This window comes from Neofelis nebulosa, chromosome 5 (assembly GCF_028018385.1).
Source record: "Neofelis nebulosa isolate mNeoNeb1 chromosome 5, mNeoNeb1.pri, whole genome shotgun sequence".
NCBI classification, from domain to species: Eukaryota; Metazoa; Chordata; class Mammalia; order Carnivora; family Felidae; genus Neofelis; species Neofelis nebulosa.
Genome location: NC_080786.1, coordinates 10,748,979 through 10,767,818, shown reverse-complemented (window position 1 = coordinate 10,767,818; position 18,840 = coordinate 10,748,979). Strand labels below are relative to the sequence as shown.

At 46.5% G+C, this 18,840-nt stretch overlaps 1 protein-coding gene across 1 annotated transcript in view; it reads left to right on the top strand.

The window, feature by feature from the left end:
• Window positions 1-17,154, top strand: part of CMTM8 (CKLF like MARVEL transmembrane domain containing 8) — a 106,160-nt gene extending 89,006 nt beyond the window's left edge. Inside the window, exons 2-4 of the mRNA XM_058729638.1 lie at window positions 4,857-5,030; window positions 14,989-15,105; window positions 16,709-17,154. Of these exons, the coding sequence (XP_058585621.1) occupies window positions 4,857-5,030; window positions 14,989-15,105; window positions 16,709-16,792 (375 nt within the window). The 3' untranslated portion in view covers window positions 16,793-17,154. The remainder of the gene's footprint in view (window positions 1-4,856; window positions 5,031-14,988; window positions 15,106-16,708) is intronic.
• The last annotated feature ends 1,686 nt before the right edge of the window (window positions 17,155-18,840 follow it).

The following is an 18,840-nucleotide window of genomic DNA, read 5'->3' as shown; positions in this document are numbered from 1 at the left end:
AATTTTTTTTTAAATGAAATATTTAAAACGAGGGAACTTGGGGTTGAAGGGAAGACCATGCTTTAGTACAGTCAGTCCAAGGCTTGGATGAGTAATTGGGCAGTATCTCTAACACTTCGTATAGCCTAGAAATTTCACTTCTCAGAATCCATCCTGGAATTCAGGTATAAATTAAAAGAATGTTCCCTGGGCATTTTTATACAAGCATGAAGGAGAAAACTTAAATTTCTCTCAGTCGGGAACTGGTTACATGAATTATAGAAAACCGGGCAACTGTCAAAATTGGCCTAGATCGGTACGTAGTAACGTGAAAGGAGGTCCCGCATCGTGTGTGTACTCAGAGAAGCAAGTTATAAGCACCGTGCACAGCGTGATTCGTATTTTCAAGGGAGAAAGAAAAGGATATACTGGTGGTAGTTACAGATGCAAAGGAAAGAAGAAGGGTAGATTTAAAATTTTTATATTGGTTTCTCTTGAGAATTTACAGTTGGCGGATGGGGGTTGTTGCTTCTTTGTATATTTTATATATGCTGTGTTTATTTTTACCTGCATTTATCACTCCCGAATTTTGAGTCTTAGCTTTACCATTCAAAAAAGTCTTAGCCTAAAAAAATGCTCATCAGTGACAAAAACAAACACTGTTTTTGTAGTCTAAGCAAATAAAGAGCTAGAGTTTGTTTTGAACGCACACATACACCCACACAGCAGGAGATGAATAACATTTTTGTGGAGTGATTTTCATCAGTATCAGTTATAGTAAGAGACAAAAGGCTTGCTTTTTATTTCTGTTACCTAGGAAATTCACTTGGGTAGAATTCTTTTCTTGACAGGGGCATTCTTTTAACTGTGTTTGCTGGTGAGGTCATGGGTCAGGTACTCCTGCTCTTTGAGAGATGGCTCAGTTAACGACATTGTCCCTGTGTGTAAAAGATGACCACTGCTAGCACATTAGACAAAGTGTCTCTAGGCAGTGGACTCTGCTTTAATAATGAAAAACGTTTCACATTCAGAGCCAAGAGCTGTTAGCTGAGCCTGGTGAGCTGGACACGGGCTTCTACTGGAGACTCTTAAACCCTTGCACTCCCCTGGAAAGACACCCTAACCCTGTTTGCCATGCTTCTTTCACACACCGTAATGTTTCCTGGGTGCATCATCAACAAAGGGTTGTTCTTACCCTTTCAGTTGGAATCAAGAACGCCGTGATGTTATTTCAGGCACCACCACGCTGGATTACATCTACTACCTGTCTCACTGATCCAATGAGTGTCACATATATGTGTGTAGATTACCTGTCGGTTATGCTGAATTCAGGCCCGAAATCCCATTAGTGTGAGGCTTCGCACTTTCCGGAATTCTGTCCCATTTTGTACATCACTTTCGATAAATTCTGCTGCCACAAATGTAAGCATAAAAACACATCTCCATTAAGCATTGCTTTGGAATTCGTGTACAGTATCAACTAGATCAAAAGAACAGCGACTTTCAACTCTAAAGAAGGGAAACAGCAACATTTAGAGTCTGTCTAGTGCTCTCCAGCACAGCATCCAAACTGTACCAGAGAGGTGGGCTTCTCTCCATGAGCAGTGTAAAATGTCCCTTGGAAACCTGTCTGAGGGCTTCAGTGTCTTTTTTTTTTTTAATGTTTATTTTTGAGAGAGAGAGAGCTCTAGCAGGGAAGGGTAGAGAGAGAGGATCTGAAACGGGCTTCTTGCTGGGAGCAGGGAGCCAGATGCAGGGCTTGAACTCATGAACCGTGAGATCATGACCTGAGCCGGAGTCGGACGCGTAACTGACTTGGCCACCCAGGTGGCCCATATGTGTCTTCCTTCTTAAAAAGGGGCCTGCACTCTTGTCCCTGCAGCGTCCCCTTCTAATCGCTATCTGGAGTCCCTGACCACCTCAGATTGCATGGGTTGAACAACTGAGGAACTGTTGTTCAGATCAGCCTGTTAACCTGTTCCTGTTTCATTGTTCCAGGTGAGGAAATGACACCCTAATGCACATTGTGTATCTTTCCAGAGACTCTGCATGTCTTTCCACTTTATCCTGGCCTAACCTGTGAAGTCTATTAACGTCCTAGCTGCTGCTGAAGTCTGTCTCGAATTCCCTCACTTGCATATATTCACTGCCACCATCTCAGTCTTGAATATGTCATCTTCTCTCACTGAGACTATTGTGACAGTCTCTGAGCTTGTCTGCTTATGAGTGCACGCGCACGTGAACACACACACACACACACACACACACACACACACACACACACACCTTTCCCCTCCATGTGTCCATTCTCCTCGATCGGCCAGAGTGGTATCACAACCAAACTAACATGAGTTCCCTCCTTGGTGAGGCATAGAAGGAACCACACCTGGTGGAGTTGTGGCACAAAGGAAACTTTATCTGCAACAAATGAGATCAAGGGGAATAACTTCAAAGCCTTGACTCCCAAGCAAGGTGAAAGGGTTCCTTTTATTTAGGGTTAGGATGAATATTTAGATAGGGGAGCCTTGTCATCGTATGTAGAGGCGGGCATAAGGCCACGCGTGCGCCTTAAGGAAACATGCCTGTACATAAATGAGGTGAGGCTTGCCCTCTGACTTGGAGACTGGGTGGAGGTTTAGTATTACAGTGAGGTAAAGGTAACTGTTGGTCATTCCCTGGGTCACTCCATGGTCTATCTGCACAGGCGTGAGTGGGGGTTAAGTGCAAACCGGTCTGTGAGTGGTCCGGCCACTTCCTGTTGCTTGAGGAGTAGTTTCAATTTCTATCATGGGATGTTATGCCCGTCCGGTCTTTTGCCTGAGTTAAAAGATAAGCTAGAAAGAAGAGCTTAAGGAAAAATGAGGGACAGAGGTTGATAAGTACAAGCAGGTGAGGCAGTAAAGGTCAGGTTCTGGGTCTATAGCTGGCGACAGTATAAAGAACTTACGCCTGGGCCCATATAATCTGACCCTTCCCAACCTAACATTTTGCACCAGTGTCCTAACTTTCTATACTTTCTTTACAGGTTCTAGAAGGCAGCAAAGCCCTTCCCCGCTCCGGACGCAAGTTCTGTGCCTAGAACTCTGTCTTCCCATCTGTCTCTCTCGCTAGCTCTTACTGGGTCTGGAGGGTATTCTTCAGCATGGCCTTCCCTGACACTTCCCATGCCTGCAACAAGGTCATATCTGTTATACACCCTTACCACAGCCTTCATTTTCCTTCACAGCATTTGTCACAATTAGAATTATGCAGATATTTCCCCCCACGAGGCTTTAAGTTATGTACAGCAGGGTGTGTTCAGTAATGTGTGCCTGACCCCGTCCTTGGGGCCTGATAGCAGGAGGCCTGGCAGAGTTTAGGTGCTCTCAAGGGTTAAACAAGTGAGTGAAAACCATCTTCCCAGCTTTGTGATTAAAGTCTCTCTAGTATTTTGTTCCCTACACCTTGAACACAGCTAAAGCAGAAATGAGATAATTTGTCCTGAGTCACACAGCAATCCAGAACTTGCAGCCAGAGCCTGCCTGGGCTCCTGATGCTGTCTCCTGGGGATATGGTTTAGATCTAACTTCTTCATGGCTTAGGAATAAAGTCCTGGTCCCTGGAAGGTACTGGAATGCGAGATGCATACTTTGTCGCTGCTTCCCTTTGTTCAGGGCTAAAGACGCCTGCAGTTTGGATCGGTTTCTTTTCCCTTGATGAAACCTGCCTCTAGTCCATGGGTGACATTCATTTGGCTTTGGCTTTGGTCTTGTTCATCAGCAGTGGTGAAGATTTGGATGGCTGTTACCGGAATAAATGCACAACTTTTCTGTGTCTCCCTCTCTCTCTGCTCCTCCCCTGTTCATGCTCTGTCTCTCTCTGTCTCAAAAATAAATAAACGTTAAAAAAAATTTTTTTTTAATAAAAAAAAATAAATGCACAACTTAGGTTAAAACGCTGAATGCCGGCATCTGCCCTGGGCCCTTGCTTGTTCTTCTTTTCAGAAGCTCTCTCAGGCCACGTGTTACTTGCCCTCTGCAAGGAAGAGAGGGAGGGGCGTGAGGGAAAGTGGGGGGCGGGGGGGGGGCGCAGACAGTAGTGGCCGTGGGGTATCCTCAGAGATTCATCCCTTGAGAGTGGATCAGTCCCAGTAGACCTCAAGTACACCTGCAGTCTTGTTTTCTTGACAAGTATTGGCCTGTGAGCAGATTCCAGCCACAGATGTGTGTGGTTTGTCCCCTCATGGCGTTTTAAAAATCATCATTAGTGCTAACATTTAAAAATCAAGATTATCGGGGTACTTGGGTGGCTCAGTTGGTTGAGTGTCCGAGTTTGTCTCGGGGCACGATCTCTCAGTTTGTGAGTTCGAGCCCCACGTCGGGCTTGCTGCGGTCAACCTGTCAGCACAGAGCCCGCTTTGGATCCTCTGTCCCCCTCTCTCTGCCCCTCCCCTGCTAGCACTCTCCCAGGAATTAAATAAATATTTAAAAATCAAGATCGTCATGTACAAACTTGAGTTGCTGTGTTTTCTTGGAGGAAAAAAGAAAGATCTAAGAAAACTGGTGCACCACAGGGGTACCTGGCTGGCCCAATCAGTGGAGCGTGTGACTCTTGATCTTGGGGTCGTGAGTTCAAGCCCCACACTTGGGGGGGGGGGGTAGAGTTTACTTTTTAAAAAATTGGCCCTCAAACCAATTTGACAATAAATTGTACCTCTGGCATTTATGGGCACCTGAGTTTGCAACCCGTTTTATATTTGTTAGTTGTGTGTATGTGGAAATATGAATAAAAGCTGTAATGGACACTTGATATAATTTTTTTTCCCTCTGTCTCTGCTTCTTTCTTTATTTTCTCCTTGTGTCTCCCTTTTCTTTTCCACTGCCTCTACCATTTTGCAGGTTCTGGGACTGCTGGTATGGACACTTATCGCCGGAACCGAGTACTTCCGGGTCCCTGCTTTTGGCTGGGTCATGTTTGTAGCCGTGTTTTACTGGGTCCTCACCGTCTTCTTCCTCATCATCTACATAACAATGACCTACACCAGGATCCCACAGGTGCCCTGGACAACAGTGGTAAGGAGGCCTGGGGTGTTGTTATTGTCCATTGCCCGCTATGCAGGTTGGAACTTAGTCCTTCTTTCCTCAATTCAGTTGTCTCCCTGCCGGCAAAGCAGAGGGCAAAGCCAGGGAGAACCCAACACAGCAGATAATCTTTATGTTATCCTATTGTCTCTAGGGTGATTATACCTGAGTGTGAAACTGAGCATATGGGAAAGTCCAGGAATTTCTTCTTTTTTTTTTTTTTAATTTTTGTTGTTGCTGTTGTTGTTAATGTTCATTTTTGAGAGAAAGGGAGACAGTGTGAGTGGGGGAGGGGCAGAGAGAGAGGGAGACACAGAATCCGAAGCAGGCTCCAGGCTCCGAGCTGTCAGCACAGAGCCCGACGCGGGGCTCAAACCCACGAACCGTGAGATCGTGACCTGAGCCGAAGTCGGACGCTTAATCCACTGAGCCATCCTAGAACCCCCAGGAGTTTCTTTTAGGCAAAATAGCGGACCAGTTCTCAGAAGACTGAATGAAGAGAAGTTCAGTTCTTTATTAGTTCCCTGGAAAACAGGTACGTCAGGGCCCCAGCCTTGGCAGATCTCACTTTCTTGCACACAGAGCTCTTTGATGTTGGGATGCATAGCGTGTACAGGATTAGAATGAAAAATGAAACTACTGTTAGAATAAATAGATGTCCTAACATTTGGAAGCAAGTGTGGTCAAGGGGGATTGGAGGCTTGTCCTGGCTCCAGGCACCATGCTGGGTGCAGGATAATCTAAGGGGAACATACAGTCTGGGGTGAAATAGATAAGAAAATATACCTTAGTGTGCACTGGCACCATAACAAAATACTACAGACTGGTAGCTTTAAATGACAGAAATTTATTTCTCACACTTCTAGAGGCTGGAAGTCTAAAACCAGGCATCAGTACAGTTTGATGAGGTTTTGGAGTAGTGGTGGTTCGGAACTGACAGCCAAGAAAAAATTCTTGAGATGTCTTTCATGCAAAAAAGGGTGATTTTTATTAAAGCACGGGGACAGGACCCGTGGGCAGAAAGAGCTGCACTGGGGTTGTGAAGAGTGACCAGTTATATACTATGGAACTGGGGGAGGTAAAGACAAAAGGGAAGCCTCCCAAAGGACTTTCATATGCTAACAAGGACTCCAAAGATACAGGAGGACCGCTATTTTCAAACTAAGGTTGTATTCCCTCTAGTAAGACATTGACATTAGGATGGTCGGGGGCTCCTGGAGAAATGTTACCCACTGTATTTGCCTCAAGTATTTGTCAATGGACTGCAGGTTGCAAAGAAATTTAATTTTATCTGCTATTTCCTTCTTGCCTTTGTTCCCCACAACTATGGAGGGGAGGGGTGATATTAGGGACTCCAGGAAACTGAGTTTGTAAGGTTTCTGGAGATTAGGCTATTGATAAGATTGCCTTTTTCTTGTAATTTACATCCATCTTGTAAACTGATGGAGACTCAGTCTTGCAAGACTGTGATCTCGATCAGTTAACCATTTGTTTTTCCCTTTTCTTTGTTTTTGGGTAGACAGGAGAGCCTGAGGAATGTCACACATAGCCTACCTGGAGGGCGGGGGGTGTGCTAGCTTGTGCTTTGCCCTCAGCTTGCCTTATGGTCCCTCATCGTAGCTGGTGTCTGGTGAGAGCTTTCTTTCATCTCTTCTTATAAGGGAGCCGATGCCATTAGGAGGATCCCACCTTCATGACGTCATCTAACCCTAATTACCTCTCAAAGGCCTCATCTCCAGATGGCATCACTCTGTCAATTAGGGCTTCAACATGTGAACGTTGGGGGACATAGGCATTCAGGCCATAACATTCTGCCCCTGGCTCCCCCAAATCTTGCCCTTCTAACATGCAAAATACATGCATTCCATCTCAACATCCCCCAAAGTCTTAACTCATTCCAGCATCAACTGAAATCTAAGATCCAGAGTTTCACCTATAAATATCATCTAAATCAGATATGCTGAGATTGGAGGTAGAATTCACCCTGAGGCAGAATTCCTCTCCAACTGGGAGCCTGTGAAACCAGACAAGTTATGGGTCCCACTGGTGGGACAGGCACAAGATAGACAGTCCCTTCCAAAAAGGAGAAACAGGAAAGAAGGAAGGAGTGGCAGGTCCCCAGGCAAGCCCAAAACTTACAAGGCAAATTCCATTGGATCTTAAGGCTCCAGAATAAGCCTCTTTGGTTCAGTGCTCTGACCTCCAGGCCCACTGGGGTGGCATCGTCACCCCCATACCTCTTGTCACCCCCATACCTCCACAGGGTGGGCCTACTCCTGAGGCACCAGGTGGAGATGTCCTGGCTCACACCAGGGAAGCAGCCCAACTCATTGCAACTGAGGAGCAACCAGCCTGTCCCCTGGGCCCGATGATCTCTGAATGGCCTTTGGATGATTCATTCTTTGTTCTTGAAGATAGGCGCATATTCACAGCCAAATAGCTCTATCATTCTATCCTATAGAATCCGAGAAATTTGACAGAGCTCCTTTATTTTGTCCCATCTCCACCCACTTTCATTCAGACTGGCAGTGTTTCACAGGTATAATCCCTTACCTGTTTCTGACTTCTGCCTGTACAAAATTTGATCTGTGGTTTGCACCCATGATCTCTTTATCAAATGGTTGTTCGGCCACACCTCTGGTGTTCTCTTCAGAGCAAGCTTTCTTATTTTTTACAATATGGATTAAGCCAAGGATTTTCCAGACCATCAAGTTCTGCTTCTTTTTTGCTTAACGGTTTCTTTTTTTTGTAAGTTTATTTATTTTGAGAGAGAGAGAGAGCAGGGGAGGGGCGCAGAGAGAGGGAGAGAGAGAATCCCAAGGAGGCTCTGTGCTGCCAGTGCAGAGCCCGATGTGGAGCTCGATTCCACAAACTGTGAGATCATGTACCTGAGCCTAAATCAAGAGTCAGACACTTAACCAAATGAGCCACCCAGGTACCCCAACAATTTCTTCATTAATTCATCTGTTTCCGTTTGCATTTTACTACAAACAGAAGGAACCAAGCCTTGCCTTTCACACTTTGTTTTAAAAATCTCCTCATTTAGGGGCGCCTGGGTGGCTCAGTCGGTTAAGCGTCCGACTTCGGCTCAGGTCATGATCTCACGGTCCGTGAGTTCGAGCCCCGCATCGGGCTCTGTGCTGACAGCTCAGAGCCTGGAGCCTGTTTCAGATTCTGTGTCTCCCTCTCTCTCTGACCCTCCCCTGTTCATGCTCTGTCTCTCTCTGTCTCAAAAATAAATAAACGTTAAAAAAAAAAAAAATTAAAAAAAATAAAAATAAAAATCTTCTCATTTAAATATCCAGTTAATCCAGTTTTGTTGCTTGTAAGCTCTATCTTCCATGAAACAATAGAACCCAGTTCAGCAAAATTCTTTCCCACTTTATGACAAGGATCACCTTTCCTCCAGTTTCCAAAAACGTGTTCCCCACGTGTGCACTGAGATCTCTCCACAGTGGCCTTCAACATGCACACTTTTACTAAGATTCTGTTTGTGATTATTTATGTATTCCCTAAGAAGATGGCACCTTTCTCTCTAGCTCTTCTCTTTTCTTTCTGAGCCCTCACCAGAATCCCCTTCAACATCCGTATTTCTAGTATGCTCCTCAAAACTCCCCAGCCGCTACTCATTATCCAGTTCCAAAGCCACTTTTACATTCTTAGGTATTTGTTATAGCATCAGTTCCACTCCAGGCTCCAAATCTGTCTACCCCACTCTCGATACAAAGTCTGTATTAGAGTGCTCTAGAGAAGCATAGGCAATAGGGTGTGTGTGTGTGTGTGTGTGTGTGTGTGTGTGTGTGTGTGTGTGCGTGCACACCCACAGGAAGAGATTTATTAGAAGGAATTGGTTCACATGATTATGGAAACTGGGAAGTCCCAAGATCTGCTGTCAGCCAGCTGGACCCCTGACACACTGATGGTGTGGTTCTGGTCCGAGCCCAAAGGCCTGAGGACCAGGGAACCTGATGTTTCTGTTCAAGCCCAAAGGCAGGAAAAAAGACTGATGTCCCAGCTCAAGGCGGTCAGGCAGGAGCAGTTCTCTCTTACTCAGCCTTCTTGTTCGATTCAGGTCTTCAACTGATTGGATGAGGCCCACCCACATTAGAGTCTGCTTTACTCAGGCTGTAGATTTGAATGTTAATATCATCCAGAAGCCCTCATAGATAGACCCCGGATAATGTTTGACCAAATATCTGTGCATCTGTGGCCCAGTCAGGTTAACACAGAAAATCAACCCATCATGGTACCCTATGACATATAGCAAAGTGAAGGTATGTACAAAGTGTGATGGAAACTACCACCTCAGCTTGGGACAGCTGGGAACTCTTGAGAGAGGAGGCAGCATTTAGTGACATCTTGAAGACTGATCACACACATCCTGAGGGGAGCTCAGAGATAAAAGGTGAGGTCCCCTTTGCCTTTGGAGAATTTATAATCTTTTTGGGGAGTTGGACTGGCTGCACGATTTAAAAAAACCAAAAAAAAACCCAAGTGGTGCCACACGTGTGTGTGTACAAAACAGGGCTCGGAGCGATACTATCTTTTTGTTTGCTTATTTTCAACCAGTGGATCAAAAAACTATCCAGTTCCAAATAAGTGACTGATAAGCCAGATTTGAAGCATCGTGTGTAAGTGTGGTGTAGATTGAAATAAAGCTAGCAGGCTTTAGCGGCCTCACTGCTCAAGTGGATCTGGCCTGGTTCTTTCTGGGAGCTGCTTTCAGAGCTAGCTAAGTTAACCACCCCCCCCCCCCACACACACACACACATACACAAATAACAGGTCTCATTTGATTGCACGGAACACATTGACAGACTCTTAACAGTCTCCCCAAATACGAACGTGAGGATTTTCCGTTATGATTCTTGGGAACGTGGGGCAGGCTCTGAAAGTAACTCCAGCCGAGGTGCCCGTAGCTGCCTGGGGCGGCCCACGCAGCCTGGTTGGAACTGGCGTCCTGCCTCGCTGGGTGGGCACCGGGAAGAAAGACTCATCTGGATGTGGGGAATCACAAAAGGTAGAAAGCACCTCGAAGTGACAGCCACGTGGGAATACGGGGAGAGGGCATCATTCAAGTGACCTGGAGGAACGGGAGGAATGCCGTTTGGGAGGAAGATGGGTCTTAAAGGATGTCTTGAGGAAAGTACTTGTGAACTTGGAGGAAGAGAACTTGGAAACTATAACGGGAGAGCCAATGGTTAAGATGCAAGAATGAGCAGTACCTTTAATTCCACTTCTGCTGAGTCTCAATTCCTAGGCATGTTTTCTGTAGGTTCTTTTTCTTTAAATTTATTTTCTAGAATTTATTTATTTTGAAAGAGAGAGAAAGAGAGAGAGAGCACATAAGCAGAGGGGAGAATCCCAGGGAGGCTCAACATGGTCAGTGCAGAGACTGACGTGGGGCTGGAACTCATAAACCTTGAGATCATGACCTGAGCCGAAGTCGGATGCTTAATTGACTGAGCCACCCAGGCGCCCCTAGGCCAGATATGTTTAGAATCAGGATTTCCACCCCCTCAAATTTTAGAAAGATAAATAATCTGGTGCATTTACTGCGTAAGATCCTGAATCTGGGGGCGGCACTTTAATCAGACATGTTAGCATTTCTGCACGAACACGTGCATTTTCCTGCAAAGAGGGGTAATAAAGACTGCATTGCCCCCATGTCAGTACAAGTCAGCTTTTGCTGCCAGATGACTTTTGGATTTACTTTTGGTTCTCAGAGCATTTGGGGAATCTGAGATTGCCAAGAAGGGATGAGCAGACCAGGCTTTCATCCACTGGGAACTTGGCTGGGAGACCAGCCCATGGGACATGACAAAAACCAGTCTCATAGTTTTGCCTGTAGCTCTTTGCTTGATAAGGCATGAGCTTTGCACTGGAATTGACTCAATTGTAGGCATGTTTTCTGGGCCATATGAGTCACCCAGAGAGGCTGGGATGTGCTTTGTGACAAATCTGATTTGAGCTAAAACTTCAAAGCAATACCGTTTGTCCTCCTTGGGGCACTAAGCACCAGGACCTGCACAAATGCATTTTCTGAGGATTCATCCTCCACAGCTCATCCCCGTCGGCCTCATTGCAAGCACTCTGAGCAGTACAGGGCAGAGGGCACAGCTTCCTTTTATAGGCAGTAGCGGCCACCATTCATGAAGCACCTACTGTGTGCCAGAGGTCAGGCTGGGTCCTTCATAGATTATATCATTTCACCTCACACTAACTGCAAACACGGAGTGGATTATTTCCATTTTGCAGGTGAAGAAATAGACACCGAAAGGGTTTTGATAGCCAGGGAATGGGAAGCAGGTCCCCTGCTGCCAACCACAGCCGTCAACCCTGGAATCTCCTTGGTGGCCAGGGTTCACAAATGCCCTGGTCCTAGCCTTTGGGAAATCACTGGAGCTGAGAGGACCTTCCTCCTCTCCACTGTGAAGGGATGAGGAGTTCTCTCTCCGCAGTTAGGTTTGGTCAGTCGTGGACACCAGTGCTACACGGTGGAGGGCCAACAAGGAGGCCAGCTATTTGAGAGTTTTTATCTGTGTGCCTTTATTTGGGGGGGGGGGGGGAGGACATTCTGTACCAAAGAGGGATCAAATTTCAGAAAAGAAGAGCCTCCCTCCACCTTCTCCCAAAACGGAGTAGTTGGGAAACTTTGGTAAGACACTGTATTTGTTCTGGGTTCCCTGCGGCCCGGGGATGCTTTGAGAACTGGCATTTGAGTTGGTGGGGGGCAGGGGGGGTGCTCTAGGGTTTTTTCAGCCTGAGCAGTCTCAGACTCGGGTCCTGCTTCTCTAGAGCAGTGCGACCTTGTGTTTCGACGAAGCTCAGTGATATTCCAGAGGCTACCGAAGCTGTGTGTTACCATCCACCACTTCTGTAGCCACACAGATCTCTGTTCTTTAACCTCTATAGCAATCTCAGATCCTGGGGCACCTGGGTGGCTCAGTCGTTTGAGTGTCTGACTTTGGCTCAGGTCATGATCTCACGGTCCATGAGTTTGAGCCCCACGTCGAGCTCTGTGCTGACAGCTTGGAGCCTGCAGCCTGCTTTGGATTCTGTGTCTTCCTCTCTTTCTGCTTCTCCCCTGCTCACCCTCTGTCTCTCTCTCAAAGTAATAAATAAACATAAAGGAAGGAAGGAAGGAAGGAAGGAAGGAAGGAAGGAAGGAAGGAAGGAAGGAAGGAAGGAAAAGAAAAAAACAATCTCAGATCCTGATTTCTTTGCCCTTCTTTTTTCTTTCCTCTCTCCACCTGTTTTCACTAGTTTCCCACTCCAGGCATCCCCCATACATACTTAATTTGGGAGTCCTAGGAAGATGGTGTGGGGGGAGGCGGGCAGGAGGAGTTTCCACACTGAGGTAGCAGGAATGGAGGCTGTGATTACCCAGCAGGGGGGGAGAAAGCCCTTCCCTGCTTCTCTCCAAGGGAAAGAGAGCCTTGGAAAAATGGATTGGGGCACACTTACTAAGGGATGGGGACACATATCCTCAGGGAGTCTTGTCACCACTCCGTCTGCGGCCCTTCACGCACCCAGCAGTGGGGACAAGGCCCAGGGCCACTGTCAGGGCAGTCCTGACCAGGCTGACCTCTGCGAATGCTGTCTCCGTCATCTCTCCCCTGGTGTGGGGACTGGACATGCATGGGCACCCCCAAATACTTGTTTAAAGACATTCGTCACAGTAGCCATTTGTGACCCTGGGAAAACTAGGAACGTGAAATGCCCATCGACAGGAAAGTTAGATTCTAAGGTATTTGTGTTAAGACAACAAATGAGGTCAGGCATTTTGGACAGGCATGCAAAATTGCCCTTGGTATCTTTTTCAGTGAAGAAAAAAAAAAACACCTCTAAGTTTACATTACTCTATGACTCCTTTTGTATAAAATTGGGTGTTTGTTTATATCCCAAAGGAAAAAGCTGAGGTGAAAAAAATAGACTGACTTTTTACTCCAGATTCTTCTATCCACACTGGATTTTGTTTGGTTACCATGAATATGCATTACTTTTAAATTTTTTTCTTAAGCATTTTAATGTTTCGAATGTAAGGCGTGACTAGTTTATTAAATAAAAATAAACTTAACTACTACCTGTGGAAAGGCCACAAAGTGAAAACTAAGGTCCCCCACTCCTCAGAGGTAATTACCTTTAGCTGTTTCAGTATTAAAAATATGTATGAAGAGACCTTTATTTGGCAGATAGCAAATGTATAAAACTCTGGAGGTAATGTGTAATTGAAAAAAAAACTTGGGGGAGGTGCCTAGGCAGCTCAGTCGGTTGAGCATCCGACTTTGGCTCAGGGCATGATCTCACGGTTTATGGGTTCGAGCCCTGCATCGGGCTCTGTGCTGACCGTGCAGAGCCTGCTTGGGATTCTCTCTCTCCCTCTCTCTGCCCCTCCTCCATTTGTGTTCTCTCTCTCTCTCTCTCTAAATTAATTAATTAATTATAAAAACTTTTTGTAATGCACAAATGTGTTTCTGGACCCAGAAAAACCCCACAACCAGCAAATATAATGAGTCATCCAGGGAAATCACGTCTTCTTGGGGACACATTTCTATGCAGATGAGCATCAGGGGATACCCTGAATCCTGGACTACCCTTATCATAAAGGTTAATCTCGTTAACCCGGCATAATATAAGTGTGGAGGAGGCAACAGGGATACACAACCCACCTCAGAACGCTAGGACCTGCATCTGGAAAATTCTACATGCCTTTCTTTCCCTAAGAAGAAAAAGATATTGCTTCCTCCCCTTGCCCCTATTTGTTCCTGTCTGTCTGAATTCCTGAGGGAGAGCTGTTAGACCACAGAGGATCTATTCCTTGAGAGCCACCTTCTTCCTACCTATATAAAGCTTTGGTTTCTGCATCAGTTTTGCCCCACCCCACCCCCTCCTCTCACCCTTGTTCAGATAGGATCAGGTTTCGCACATTTCACATTTCGTATGATTTCCTAGAGTTTAAATATAGCTGAAAACCAAATACCTGCTTGGATTTACATATCTGTCTTCTCTAAGAATAGGAAAAAATAAGGTGAAGCCAAGGGAAAGATTAGTTCCCAAAGGGCTCTATTAATATGTATAATCTTCTTTTTAGTTTGAAGAACTTGTTGCTAGGTTTGAGGAGTTCACCTAAATGTCCCGCCCTGCTTAGAGCAGGGAAATGGATCAGCTCGCCTGCTTTGGGAAAGGCTGTCTCCCAGCTCTGGGTCAGGGACAGGTGCTCAAGGGCTGTACCTGCTGGGGCCATGGGCCAGGCAGATCTTGCTGGGGCCCCCAGCTACCTGCCTTCCTCAGCCAGTAGGTCACCATGGCTGAAATCTGGGTGAAGCAAGGATTAAGAGCAAATTGAGAGAGAGAGAAGTGGCTGAAGGGATGAGCAGGCAGCCTGAGTATCTTGGGGGACAGGTGAGGGGTGTCTGGTTGTATTGTATATAAGCTGGTGTTAAGCCCTCTCCTCCTAGAGGCCCTGAAGAGCTGCTTCGGGGGTGGGGGGCACCTGGGTAGCTCAGTCGGTTGAACATCTGACTCTTGATTTTGGCTCAGGTCATGGTCTCATGGTTCATGAGATTGAGCCCTGTATCGGGATCTGACAGCAAAGAGCCTGCTTGGGATTCTCTCTCTCTCTCTCTCTCTCTCTCTCTCTCTCTCTCTCTCTCTCTCTCTCTCTCCCTCCCTCCCTCCCCCCCCCCCTCCCTCTCCCTCTCCCTCTATTTCTGCCTCTCCCCTGATTGCACACGCTTGTGTATTCTCTCTCTCTCTCTCTCTCTCTCTCTCTCTCTCTCTCTCTCTGTCCCCTTCAATAAAAAATAAACTTAAAAAAAAAAAGCCCTTCCCAAGCGTCCAGATGCACCCTTTCCACACCTGGCATGCGGTCCTGGCCACTTCTCAAGTCCAGAGGTGCCCAGACCTTCCACACTCCCTGACCACCCCACCCTTCTGTCTCTCCCAGGGTCTGTGCTTTAATGGCAGTGCCTTCGTCTTATACCTCTCGGCCGCTGTGGTGGATGCCTCTTCTGTCTCCCCGGAGAGGGATAGCCACAACTTCAACAGCTGGGCAGCCTCATCGGTGAGTGAGCCTTTTCAACACCACCCCCACCCCCCCCCCCCACAAACCTTCATGGTCAGGATCACAGTCTCCTCCTCCCACTGGGGCTGGAGATCCAGGAGGAGGCCCAAATTATCTGCAGGAGGGGGAAAGCACCACCCACAGTTGTGACACACTGGCCATTAGCTTGTGGTTTGAAAGCATCGAAAATTAGTGGGGCCTCCCGACAGCCTGAGGTGCACAGAGGCTAAAAGACCCAGCTTGAGTGAAAGCCAGATAGTTTGGAACAGAGTAAGTATTTGAGGGAGGAAATCTATTTGTGGCCGTCTAAGAATAATTCTACTGACTACAGTTCAAGTGGGGAGACAGTTGCAAAACAATGAGCACACTATGATTTTTTTTTTTTTTTTTTTTTTTTTGAGAAGTAGAGATGTTTGTTTATGCACTGGGAATGCGGAGGGAAGTACACAGTAACAGAGGTTCCTTCCAGAGACTGTGGCTGGGTGACGAGGGGAGTGGCCTGAGGGGCTTCTGCTTTGTGATATATATACACACACACACACACACACACACACACACGCTTCTGTATGGTTTGCATTTCTAAGCCATCGTGTGTATTGTTGCTCTGGTTGTAAAAACTAAATCTAGAAGTTTCTCTGAGATTGGCCTTAAAATATTCCATCCCCCAAAGGAGCCATTGGCAGGGGAGTGGGGGGCAGTTAGACAGGAATGCCAAAATGATAGTGTGAAGGCTGACTGATGATAATATAGCCATTCATTATATTCTTGTATTTATATTTGAAAATCTCTACTCAAACGTAGAGAGTGTGGTGTGCATGACATTAAAAATCACAAGCTTTGGGGCACCTGGGTGGCTCAGTCAGTTCAGTGTCCGACTCTTGGTGTCGGCTCAGGTCATGATCTCACGGTTTCGTGAGTTCAAGCCCCGCATCCAGCTCTGCACCGGCAGCGCAGAGCCTGCTTGGCATTCTCTGTCTCCTCCTTCTGCCCCTCCCCCACCAGCACCGTCTCTGTCTCTCTCAAACTAGATAAATAAACTTAAAAAAAAAAATCACACGCCGTAGCAGCACATGGCTCAAGCTATCCTACAGCAAGAATCCACCGGAACTGGGCAGTAGCTGCCCCTGAAGAGGGGCCTGCATTTTCCCTGCTCCCCATTCGTACCACGTGGGTTCATCGCTTCCTCCTACAAACTCGACTCCTTTATTTAACTGATCGTATGACAGTCTGAGGTTAAGCCCTGGTCTAAAATTGCCTGTACTAAATTAGGAATTGATGTGCTTTTCTCGGATGCCACCCCACCATAGTCAACCCAAAGTGAACAGCCTGTGGTTATTTGAGCAGAACTACAAGCTTTCCAGATATGTTTCAAAACAAAAAAAACAACCAAAAAAAAAAAACAAGACAAAACAAAACCCAAACAACCAGCATAGCCAGAGATCATTTCAGAAGGAAGGTAATTGAACCAATAAAGCAGTTTTAGATGAGGAAGCCTGGAGTTAAGGGATGCTGTGAGTGCCTGATTCGATGGAGGCGAAATGATAACTTTTGCTAATTAGAATGTGCCCTAAGCCCTCTTTCTATTATGCTTTGTTTCCTGTAGTTCTTCGCCTTTCTGGTCACCATCTGCTATGCTGGGAACACATATTTCAGTTTTATAGCTTGGAGATCCAGGACCATACAGTGATTGGCCATTTTGAGAATTAAAAGGGAGGGAGAAAACACGAAGAATCTCCTTGTAAAAACGAAAACAAAAAACCCGACAAACTGTAGGTATGATGTATATTTCCAGAGAATTGTATTTGACTAATGTTTTTATATACCTAGTTAAATTTGCTGGCGGCAGTTTGTTATAATTAAACTGGATACTTATCTGCAGCTTGCTGTAGCTTGTAACGAACTCTTCAATATCTTGCGGATGTCTTCACAGACCTTATTTTCTTAGACAATGTATAAATAGATAAATTGCTAATATCAAGACTGTGTCAAGTTTATCAACCTAACTTTTCAAATGCCAGAGTCTTTTCTGATTAAATGTTTCAAAATCCCCGGGTAAGGTGTCTGATTTGAGAAAGGAGACCTGTTACCACAGCCTGAGCTGGGGTGCTGTGGATGCATCTTCGCCCTCACGGACTGTCCAGTTGCAACGTTGCCCAGAGACCCTTGTCCACAGCCACTGGACCAGGGTGGCAGGAGAGACCCATCTCCCCAAGCCCGGGGATCGTCAGTGGCCATGATTCTCATCTGCTAACCGGAGGGCCCAGAAAAAGCACCTAGTGAAACTCTGGCCTTGCAGTTTGTTAAGATGCTCACCCTACGTGGTGCTGCTGAGTGCACGGACTGATGTGCTTGCTGGTGGCATTTTTTCCTGATACGTATTAGAATTAGTGCATAACCATGAAAATAAGTACTTGCGTGTCCCTTAAGATACTCACTGACCACAGGGACTCACGTACCCTACGTTGTGGAAAATACCTGACCAAAAGTTCTCCAGAACGACTACTTTGTGGCATCATTGTTAGCTGTCTTCAGAGGGTGGAAAGAACCCCAGGCAGCAAGGCAGATGCGTGTTTAGAGGAAGTGTGTTCAGTTAGGATGGTTCTTGCTGGTAAGGCAGTGTGCCGCGGGTGATTTTTCAACACGAGCTTCTTTTGAAAAACAAAAAACCACAGAAGCGTTAATATGGTTGATGACAGTGAGCCGCGTTAGCTTGCGCACTCTGTGGACGTGACCCCCGGGGCCTCACTCTTCTGCTGTTGTTTAGCAGTACTGTTTGTTTCTGTTGTGAGTCGTCTGCTTATTTGGTCCGTCCTCCTGTTTACCTGTAAGTTCTGATCCAAGTTCTGTTTGCCTCTGTAGAGGAGAGGTGAGATTTCTTCAGTGTCCAACACCCACCACCGACCTTTGAAAGGAACAATGAAGAATGTTCCTGGGTTCTGGATCCAAAGAGCTAGTGGGGAGACGGGGACCGAGAATAAGGGGAGTGTAGGGGACAGGTGTGTGGGAGTGGGTGAGGGTTGGGGGTACCAGAGGCCACCCTGAGTCCGGCATCCAGCGAGCTGTGACAGTCGGATTTTAGCAACACAGACCCACAGGTGATCAGCGCTCAGTCCTTGGGGGGCTGCATTCCTGGTCACCAGCAGGACAGCCTCCGACTCGCTGATTTTGCAAGAAAAGCTGAAATCACTAGTCAGAATGTGTTCCTCTCTGTCTCACACTCCGTGTACTGGGTGTTTTAAGTACTTGGTATTGCAACCAAAGCTCGACAAAAGGCAGAAGAACTAGAACTTCCAGATGCGTGTTTCAGGGAACTTCTGGAAGCAGCCATCAAGAAAGAAGCCTGGGAGCGCCTGGGTGGTTCAGTCTGGTTAAGTGTCCGACTCTTGATCTCGGCTCAGTTCGTGAGTTCGAGTCCCACATCGGGCTCTGTGCTGACAGGATGGTTGCAGGGAGCCTGCTTGGGATTCTTGTGCCTTCTGTCTGCCCCTCCCCCCCCCCCCAAAAATAAATAAACTTTTTAAAAAAGAAAGAAAGAAGTCTGTTTTATGTCCTCACCACCCACTGTGGTGTGTGTGTGTGTGTGTGTGTGTGTGTGTGTGTGTGTGATCTCTATCTATAATCATGGCCCCATTTATAGGAAGCAGCTTCTGGGGTGAAGAGTTCCATAACCCACTTTGGAAATATTCTCCATAAAGACTACAGCTATAGGTCTTTCTTGAGCCAGTAGCCCCAATG